At 41.9% G+C, this 10419-nt stretch overlaps 1 protein-coding gene across 1 annotated transcript; it reads left to right on the top strand.

Annotated features, from left to right (window-relative positions):
- On the top strand, positions 7337-9943 carry LOC8084097 (putative F-box/FBD/LRR-repeat protein At4g03220). Its single transcript, XM_002462938.2, has 4 exons — positions 7337-8401; positions 8721-8885; positions 9001-9174; positions 9926-9943. Exons 1-4 carry the CDS (start codon positions 7337-7339, stop codon positions 9941-9943), a joined length of 1422 nt encoding a protein of 473 aa, XP_002462983.2.

Below are 10419 nucleotides of genomic sequence, written 5' to 3'. Positions count from 1 at the left end.
GAGATCTACAAAGTTTATTTAGAGAGTTTTTTCATCTGAGGTTATTTAAAAAATTGAAATTTTAAAATTTTTAATTAAAATGTTGAAAATAATTAAGAAATAGTAAACAATTCCGAAAAATTTCCAAACTTGGACAAGACACAACCTATATGGTGTAGTGCCTATAGAAAAAGTTTAAAATCAAACTCAAATATAAAAGTCGAATCTACTCTAACTCATACTTCTTCACTCATATCTATGTGGAACTTCTTCGAAGATTGTCTGGTTTCTATACATCATACATGACAACTTGTTCGAAATCTTCCCAAACTTTTTTATGGCCTCTATGTATGATAACATGACATATGTACAAGTTTTAGGATTTACGGAATAAAATAGCATTTATTAGAATTTTTGAAAAGTACCGCATGTTCCGCGTCGTGTCTCCTAACCACGGTATTCAAAAGTCATTTCTGTTTCGAATGTGTATTCTCAGACAGGGTTGGGTAATATGAATATTATTTTTTCGATATTTTTTTCCAACTATTTCACTAACTCCTAGTTCAAATTTGAAGGCAACCGGAAAAATGAAAATAAATAATGTTAATTGTAAAAATATAGCAAACATGTTTCAAATTTTATGAAATTTGAGTATGGAGTTACAAATGGTGAATGTGTAGAGAAGAAAAAATTTGAAGGGCAAAAACTGAAAAAAAACAAATTGTTTGTCATGTGTCGCACCCCTGGCACACGACAAAGTTTGTGTTTGCCGTGTGCCAGCCTCAAGCACACGGCAAACCTAGGCTTTGCCGTGTGTCTAACGGCCGCACACGGCAAACGTTGACGGCTGATGGTGGACGTTAGCGTGGGTTAGTTTTTACCGTGTGCTCTGTTTTTGCCGTGTGTTGCTCACGGCAAAAGTTTGAGTTCACCGTGTGTCTGGTGTTTGTCGTGTGCAACACACGGCAAAGGACAGATATACCGTGTGTCTGGTGTTTGCCATGTGCGTAGATTAGACATACGGCAAACTTGATCTTTGTCGTATGTTGCTCACGGCAAACGGAAGCACACATAACAAAGGCCGGCTCTCCGGCTGCGCGCCGGCGTTGGGACAGCTCCTTTGGGAGGACCGCTGCCCCGAGGAGATTCGCCACTGGATGCTACCTAGCTCCATCCGGAGCCTCGTCGTTGCCGAGCTCGAGCTCAATTATCTGATTGGCGCGGGAGGCCGGTCTAATTTCGCAAGGATCCTGCAGCTTTTCAAGAGTGTTGATACTCTACGCCTCGAATTCCCTAACGCACAGGTACGTATATATGGCATATCTACTGATCTCGTTAAACGCACATAAGTTGCAGTTTGCAGTAGCGCTAGCTAGATAGACCGCTAGTAATTTATGTACTATATATGAAATGTGATGCTATTTTGAAAAGAATTTTTTACTTTAATTTATACATACATCGTCTCTGCTTGATCATTATATCTGGATGGTGACAATGATGATCTGTAAGAAAACACTAACTCGACTGATTTTACTTGGGATGCACGTGTGTGTGTGTGTGTGTGTGTGTGTGTGTGTGTTGTGTGTTGTGTGTGTGCGCGCGCGTGTGTGTGTTTGGTACACAGCTAAATAATGTGTCTATCTAATAAGATAGCTATTCATTGTTTAGAACCTCTTTGCAGGATCGTACAGATGAATGAAGACAGTCTTATAGAGAATGTAAACCTTTTCTTGTTATTCAGAGTTGCAGTTCATGGGGAATCACACTAGGCACACGTTTGGCCCAACAATTCTAAACATTCTCAGCACTACCGGTAGGAAATGTAGTTGTGTGAAAAAGGTGACGCTTCAGATGTTCGGTAGAGAGGTACGTATGACTTTTATGGTTATCTATCCTCTTTTTGTTGATATGACTGTGTCTATCAAAGTCAATTCTCAGGTATTAATTAGACTATTGTTCTAACTTTATTGTTTTAGGTTGGGTACATCCCATACCATACCCATCTAACTGCAACTGTCGTCAACTATCAGTCTGGACAGACAATGCCATCACCTTAGACTCTCTAGAATGGGTGGCAATGTATGAGTTTCACGCCACACAAGATGAGAGGAGTTTTATATACTACATTATGAGAAATGCAAAGCGCCTCCGCAAGGTTTCTATACTATTCTCTTTGGGTGTCAATCCAACAAGAAGGTTCTTCCACAAACTCTGCAAATTATGCATTATCAGGATGCAATGTTGAGTGCTACTCCCATTGAAAGTTAGGCCTACATATGCGTGAAGACGAGCTCGATCAGCCTATAAAATAAAGGAACTGAACTGGTGCCTTGTCAGAGTTATCAAGAACTACATAGTCTTTGTTGTTTTCTTGTTATTGGTGCTTGTTGGAGTATTTGTTCTTTTGAGAGATATTCTCAGTCTATTTTGATTGTAAGATCAAACTTACTTTTATCGCTAAGTTAATGCAAAATGGTCTAGTGTGTGCTATATTTGAAGTCATCATGTACCATTTCAATTTGTTCGAATGCTATCAAGCGTGACTCTTGAACATCTACAATGTTCCATGACAGTTGTTGCTTAATTAGAGTAATTTGTGTGCACTTCATTTGAGGATTTCTATGGTGGATCAAGGTATACAAGCTTTGGCGCCTATAGTCTTCAGAAAGGGAATCAATTCCCTGATTATTTTGGGAACATGGATGATTTGGAAGTAGCAAAATGATTCTGTAGTTCAACAGGTTATCACCAAATGTATAGAGAATCCTAACACATATAGAGGAAGCACTGCGGTGTTTAGCTAGAGCAAAGGAGCTTGCACGGCTCTGTGTAGCAAATGATTATTAAGCCCATCACCATTAATTGTTAGTAGTTGGTCGTGTTCACGGGCACGAATGTAACTGAAAGTTAAGGGGTCTTTGGGTGGTGTGCTTGCTGTACTTTAGAGCATCTCCAACAGTTGGAGAAAACTCTAACCCCAAAAATTAGTTATTAGGGAGATACAAAACATGTTTTATGGTTAGTCTTTTCTCCAGCAGAATGAGAAAATTCAATCTCCAATGAGAAAAACAGTGGATTGGGGAAGAAGAAGTATCCCCTTTATTTGAGGGATGGGAGGCTAGGATTTGAGGGTCTGAGAAAAAAAAATTCTCATTAGGGTTGGGTTTGGGAAACTGCTGGAGTTTATAGGGTTTTCAAAATAACAATTTTTTCTCATTAGGGATTAGGAAAGGGGAATTGCTGAAGATGCTAAACTCTTCTTCTTAATGAAATGATACGTAGCTCTCTCCTACATACTTGATTAGAAAAAGTAATTTGTGTGTCACATTAATTAAACTAAGGTGCAAAAACATATGTTGGTCTGAGCAACCAATGGTTAGTAATAAACATCTGATGCAAAATGGTTCAGTAGATGACAACATTGACGATGTAGCTAGCCAGAAGCTAGTATGCATCCGCTTACAATTGAACCTGGTATCGATACTTACATTTTGATGGTTATACATGGTTATAAATGATTGCTAACTTTTATCTGGATACTATAGAATTATATCTTGTCAATAGGTATACAAGTTCATGTGGCTGTTTTAAAATGGCATACCCTAGATTCTTATGTGGTGGCACCAAACTAAAGCTTCCAGCCATCAAACTGATTTGTGCACTGATCCATGCTTGAGAGGGTTCTCAGGTAGAATTCCTGCCCGAAACACAGGTCAATGAAGCCAAGAATGTAGAAGAAGAGGCTGGGCTAGCCGTCCCAACGCAACGCGCATCTAGTAGCCATTTACCGCAAGTGCACGGCTATCAGAGTAGCTTTTCACCAAGAAGTATTCCTACGTATCGAATCCATAGCGAATAAGGAGTGACAAGAATCTAGAATTGATGGTTTTCTATGGGTTGTGGAGATGAAATGAAAGGTGGACTGCTATGGACTATACTAGAACTAATATACTTGAACAAGAGATGGTAAATAAAAGCCATTTACTTCGGGCACAACCGCCTACCAACCAAGAGGGTTAGCTAGACAAGGTCTGCCCTGAGCCTACAATTTAATAATTAAGCCTATTGTGATAGAATACAGAGGATGGATAGGGCTGTCACCACCTGCTACCTATCACAATCTATCTGGAGACTTAGTCGCAAACACATGTAGGGTATAGCCTGAGCACCACGCTTAATCTATGCACTTACTATTCTAATCTGGATCATGGTGAAATAAGACTAGAGCACTCTAACCAAGTTGTGAAACCAGTAAACAATAGAAATGCAACAAAACTTAATGCAAGAATGGGAACATAATTACCATAGAAGATCCATCGAGTAAAAGAAGAAGAGGTTACCGACAAGCTCGGCTCCTCCTCAAGCTTCTCCTCGCCTTCTCTCTCTTTCTACTCTAGAGAATAGTTATCCTATGCTAAACTACTCTCTCTAGAGCTTCTTCGTTTGTGTGTCTTACAAGTGAGTTCACGCCCCTATTTATAGTTGAAATGAGGTAGGGGTACTTATAGGCAGCAAGCAAGGTGGTAGAGCTTACTTGGGCATCGGGCGACCCACAAGGGGCATCGCTCGACATCCATCTCCACTGACCTACTCATCTTCGGCCTTGATACATTCCCAAAGTTGGTTGTTTAGACGATGGCGGTTGAATAGGTCGGTAATAAGTCAATTTGGAGCCCTAAGTGGATGACAAGTGGGCCTTCAATCCTGATGAAGCAAATCTTGTCCATTAGTTGAACCAACCTTGGATCAATGCTCCACAACACTCCAGGACCCCATCTCATGGATCAATGACATAGTAGGGTCCTAGGTGGTGTTGGGTGATGGCCCATGGTGGGCCCTGCCCCCCTAGCCACGTGGATGGCTTTTTGCTCTGTTTTGCCTATTTTGTCCATGCAAGCACAATTATTCAAGTACATGTGGAACCAAGTGGAATCTAAACATAAAATGTTGTTTCTTGCTTGATTTTATGCATTTTACAACTCTTTGTTGATGGCAAAAGATGGTGTTAAGAGCTGTCAACATGTTGCTAGTCATCAGAAACCGACAATATGATTTAATTGAGCTCAAGTTTTCGAGCAAATGACTGACTATTTTCTTCGATGTTTCACTAATACCTTGTTCCCCAATCTTTTCCCTTATGCTAAGAATGTAAACTTGTCACTCAAAGGGGCTATGGCTGCAGAAAATGTGCCGCATCTTTTCAAGCCCCCAATGACCTGCTTATGAAGAATTTTTGAAAGTGTGGGATCTTTTGAATTCTTTACGGGGTGCACAATTTCCTAATGATATGTGAAAGTATATATATGTGGAATTCACTTCATAAATTTAACAAGTTTTATGCTCACCACTTTGCTTCTCTTTAACACCCACTCCTTTTCTTTGGATGTGGAAATCAAAGTTCACGACTAGAATCAAGTTGTTTATGTGGCTCCTCTTCAGGGATCATTTGAACACCCTGAGGAAAAGGAACAAATTTTTGCAGGAAGTCTACAACTATCATGTGTCATGAGGGTGTTGAGGAAACAACCATGCACCTCTTTTTTAGTGTTCTTCCAGCATAACCAGGTGGTTTATGTAATTGTGTTGAATATGCAATGGACAATCCAAGCGAGCTTATTTCAAATGATCACACAATAGAAATCTCACATGGGAGTGTCTTTCTTCATGGAAATCCTTATGATTGCAGCGTGATGCATTTGCGAAGAAATAAATGACTATATCTTCACTAACAAGCAGTCACCAGTTGTTATTTGGAAATTTCTTTTTGCAAGAGAAGTTAAGTTTCACTTTTTCCGGCTGCCATAAACTCTCCTTGAGACCATTATGTTATGGCTTGACTCTTTGTAATAGCTTATTTTCTTCTTTTAGTTCTTGTAACTAGGTGAGTCCTTCTCTCCTAACTTGGGATAGCTCCATTAGTATCTTCCTTCAATGTCGATCACTTGATGTTTACGTTGTTTTTGTTCAAGCCATTCTTGTATCCAAATGTACTAAAATATTGTATACTAGCAAAACACATTGGTCAATTTGATCGTGTTGTCAATTAACCACCAAAATTATATAGGGCTCATGCTAGGTGTTTTTTTCCTTACAACTGTGCTTATCAGAAAAATAAAAGATGAAGCGAGCTTTGGCAGTGCACATTAGATGCTAAACCATTGAGTAAGATTGTCACATCCGGCTTGATTTAGAATTTGACCCGTGGTGGCCGATGTGTATATTATGAGATAGTTGTGGAGGGTTTAGTCCCAACTTGATTGTTAACGGTGGGTTAGACCACCTTGAGGGTTTAGTCCATTTCACTATCCTCGGGTTAATCCTTTTACATGAAGTGAGGACGAAAGCGTAAGTGGGATGGTGGTAGTTGTGGTTCGCTCAGCGTGAAGAGTGGATTTGAGTCATTTGGACTCTGGGGCGTTATAAAGATCTTATCGAAGACTGAGCCGAGCGCCTATTTCACCTATTTTGTGATGAGTATTGAGTTTCCTTGACCAAACAAGCTCTTGGTTGAGATCCTTACTTGACCAAACAAGCTCAAAGGTTGAGATCTTTAATTTTAAACAATCGGTACTTTCTTTTGAAAAAAAACTCTCTCCTATATACAAGCGTGCAGAGCTGTATGGAAAAAGAGAGAATTATGGGCCTATTTGGCACAACTTAGCTTCACTAGTAAAAATTATTTTTTTTTATTACGAGCAACTTTCTAGATTAAGCTGAGCTATTTTAAAAAAATGGTTGGCAAAATAGCTTCATCAACAACTTAATGCTTGCATGAGACAGAGAAATGGGAGAGAGAGTTAGAATAAGCTTTTTTTTAGCTCTATCTCAATTATGTTTGTGCGAGGAAAAGAAAAACAGCTTCATCCATAAAGCTAGATGTTTAATTAAAAAAATAGCTCTATGTAAAAAAAAAGCTTATGAAGCTCCGTGCAAACGGACCTATGTGTATGAACGTGTAGTCGCTCGCTGCACAAAAAAACTTCCCGTTCACACCACACAGCTTATAATACTTCCCATTTTCATCTCAAGAAATACGCGCGTAGAGCTGGATGCAGAACGGACGAACGCCAACCGTGCATCTTAGAACGGACGTCTTCCATGAACCTAACGGCTCCTGAAGATATATGCGGCCGTGCGCGCGTTCCCGCCAACTCATTCCCCAGCTGGCCAGCTTGATCTTGACGTGAGCCGGCTGTTCAGAGTCACACCATACCATTTCTGCTCGGACGCCTCCGCTACAAAAAATCCCTGTGATCTCCCCCTCCTCCGATCCTCACAGCAGCAAGCAGCCGCCACGAAACCCTAGCTAGAAGCTTTCCTACTTCCGATCCACCAAGTAGATCGATCGACCACCGCCATGGCTCGCATTGGTAGAGTAAGATTCTCCCGTTCCGGCGACGGCAAACCGGGAGATAGTCGGGATCGGATCAGCGCGCTCCCGGACAGTATACTCCATCTGATCCTGGTACTGGTACCCCTGGTAGACGCTGTCCGCACCTGCGTGCTCTCCCGCCGCTGGCGCGGCGTCTGGACGCGCCTCCCGCTGCTCTTCTTCGACGACGTCCAGGCGCCCCGAGTGTCGCGCTTCCCGGACCTCGTCGACGGCGTCCTCCGCGGCTACGCCAACGACGACGTCGACATGGTGATGGGGGACCTGTTCGTCTCGGTCTACCACCGCGACAGCGTCGGCGACGACCCCGTCAGCTTCGTCGCCACCTTGGCCAACCTCGCCGCTCAGCGCATCTCCGGCAGGTTCGGCCTCTACCTGTCCCCTGCCGCAGTCGACCTGTACCCGAAGGAATTACTCAAAAACCTATACCCGGACCCGGAGGAGGAGGCCGTGACACTCCAGCTGCCGTGCTTCCCGAGGGCGACGGAGCTCTCCATCACCTTCATGGGCGTGGACCTCCGCATGCCGACCACAGAAACGTTCGCCAAGCTGACCAAGCTGTTCATCTCCGGCGTCCGGTTCACGGACGGCGGCGAGGAAATCAGCCAAGTTGTGTCGCTGTGCTGCCCGTGCATCGAGACGCTGGAGCTGCACAGCATCAGCGGCCTGAGAATGCTCACCGTCTTGGCACGGTCACTGGTGAGCATGGTCCTTTCCAGGATCCTGGTGCTGGAGCAACTCCTGGTGGCGGCCGGAAACCTCCGCCACATGCTGGTGGACAGGTGTTTTGTGCTAAGCAACACCCGAACCGTCATGTTCCTCTCCGTGCCGGCGTTGGAACAGCTCCTTTGGCAAGACCGCTGCCCCGAGGTGATTCAACACTGGATGCTACCTAGCTGCCTCCGGAGGCTCGTCGTTGCCGAGCTCGAGCTCAATTATCTGTTTGCCGCTGGAGGCCGGTCTAATTTCGCAAGGATCCTGCAGCTTTTCAAGTGTGTTGATACTCTACGCCTCGAATTCCCTAATGCACAGGTACGTATATATGGCATATCTACTCTGGTTAAACGCACATAAGTTTGCACTTTGCAGTAGCGCTAGTAATTTATGTACTACTCATTAACTCATATATGAAATGTGAAGCTATTTTGAAAAGAAATTTTATTTACATTTATACATACACGTCGTCTCTGGTTGATCATTATTGTATCTTGATGGTGACAATGATGATCTGTCAATCTGTAAGAGAACACTTACACAATCGATTTTACTCAGGATGCATGTATATATTATAAGCTAGAGCTAAACAATGTGTCTAATAAGATAGTTCATATTGTTTGGTACCTCTTTGCAGGATCGTACAGATCAAGAGAATCTCATAGAGAATGTAAACCTTCCTTGTCATTCAGAGTTGGAGTTCATGCTGAACCACACTAGGCACACGTTTGGCCCAACAATTCTAAACCTTCTCAGGAAATGTAGTTGTGTGAAAAAGGTGACGCTTCAGTGCAGTAGGGAGGTACGAACGACTCTCTTATGGTTATCTATCTTGCTCCTCTTTTGTTGACATGACTTTGCCTATCAAAGTCAATTCAGGTTTTAATTAGATTATTGTTCTAACTGTATTGTTTCAGGTTGGGTACATCCCATGCCCCTCTAACTGCAACTGTCGTCAACTATCAGTCTGGACAGACAATGCTATCAACTTAGACTCTCTAGAATGGCTGGCAATGTTTGAGTTTCGCGCCACACAAGATGAGAGGAGTTTTATATACTACATTATGAGAAATGCAAAGCACCTCCGCAAGGTTTCTATATTATTCTCTTTGGGTGCCAATCCAACAAGAAGGTTTTTCCGCAAACTCTGCAAATTATCTACATCATCAGGATGCACTGTTGAGTGCTACTCCCATTGAAAGTCAGGCCTACATATGCGTGAAGACAAGCTCAGCCTATAAAATAAAGGAACTGAACTGTGCCTTGCCAGAGTTATCAAGAACTACATAATCTTTTGTTGTTTCCCTTGTTATTGGTGCTTGTTGGAGTATTTGTTCTTTTGAGAGATATTATCTTTTTTATTGTAAGATCAAACTTTTATCGCTAAGTTAATGCAAATGGTATAGAGTGTGTGCTATATTTGAAGTCAACATATATCATTTCAATTTGTTCAAATGTTGTCAAGCTTGACTCTTGATCATCTGCAATGTTCCATGATAGTTGGTGCTTAATTAGAGTAGTTTGTGCCATGCTAAACTAAGGTGCAAATATATTGATCTGAACCACCAATGCTTATTAAGATCTGGTGCAAAATGGTTTGGTAGATGACTATGATGACGCTCTAGCCAGAAGCTATATAATGTGCATCCGCTTACAATTGAACCTGGTATTTTTTTTTTCAAATGGTCGACAGCAGATTTGCCAAAATATATTACAAGGGTAAAATGAAAAAAAATGAATACAAATGTGCCCCCTTGAAAGGGACGACTAGATTGTACATACTTTACCACCATACAAGAACCTGGTCGTATCAGTGCTTACAGTTTGATGGTTTTGTTGCAGTTTTCAAATGATTGCTAGCTTGTATCTGGCTATGCTGCAGAATTAGTATCTTGTCAACAGGTGTACATATCATGTAACTATTTTAAAATGGCATGCCCTAGATGCTTATGTGGTGGCACCGAACTAAAGCTTCCATCCATATATAAAACTGATCTCTGCACCGATCCAAGCTTGAGAGGGCACTCAGGCAAAATTGTTGCCCAGAACAAGCTCACATCATCGGCTCCATGTTGAGGTCTTGGAGCAACTGATGTTAGGCGCGCGCGAGGTCTGACATGTGTTACTTGTGAGAAAGTTTCGTGGTGAAGGACACTCCAACGTAATAATCCTTAAGCATGTCGGGCATGTTGGCTGGATCGATCTTCACATCCATGTAGCTTTATTCGTGCTCTATGCTATTATTTTTTTAGTAAGAATGATAGTTTTGCAATTGCAAGAATTAGGAGAGGTCATTGTTAGTTTATATATTTTTTACTAGCTAGTTTATGTGTATA

The sequence above is a fragment of the Sorghum bicolor genome, chromosome 2 (assembly GCF_000003195.3).
Source record: "Sorghum bicolor cultivar BTx623 chromosome 2, Sorghum_bicolor_NCBIv3, whole genome shotgun sequence".
Taxonomy (NCBI): domain Eukaryota; kingdom Viridiplantae; phylum Streptophyta; class Magnoliopsida; order Poales; family Poaceae; genus Sorghum; species Sorghum bicolor.
Note: the sequence above shows the minus strand (reverse complement) of the source record. Positions and strands in the feature narration are given on the sequence as shown.

Bases quoted from the DNA above. Each gene is read 5' to 3' on its own strand.
- LOC8084097 (XM_002462938.2), top strand. From the start codon at position 7,337: ATGGCTCGCATTGGTAGAGTAAGATTCTCCCGTTCCGGCGACGGCAAA. The intron at 8,402-8,720 runs GTACGTATATAT...ACCTCTTTGCAG, and splicing joins TCGAATTCCCTAATGCACAG to GATCGTACAGATCAAGAGAA. The intron at 8,886-9,000 runs GTACGAACGACT...GTATTGTTTCAG, and splicing joins CGCTTCAGTGCAGTAGGGAG to GTTGGGTACATCCCATGCCC.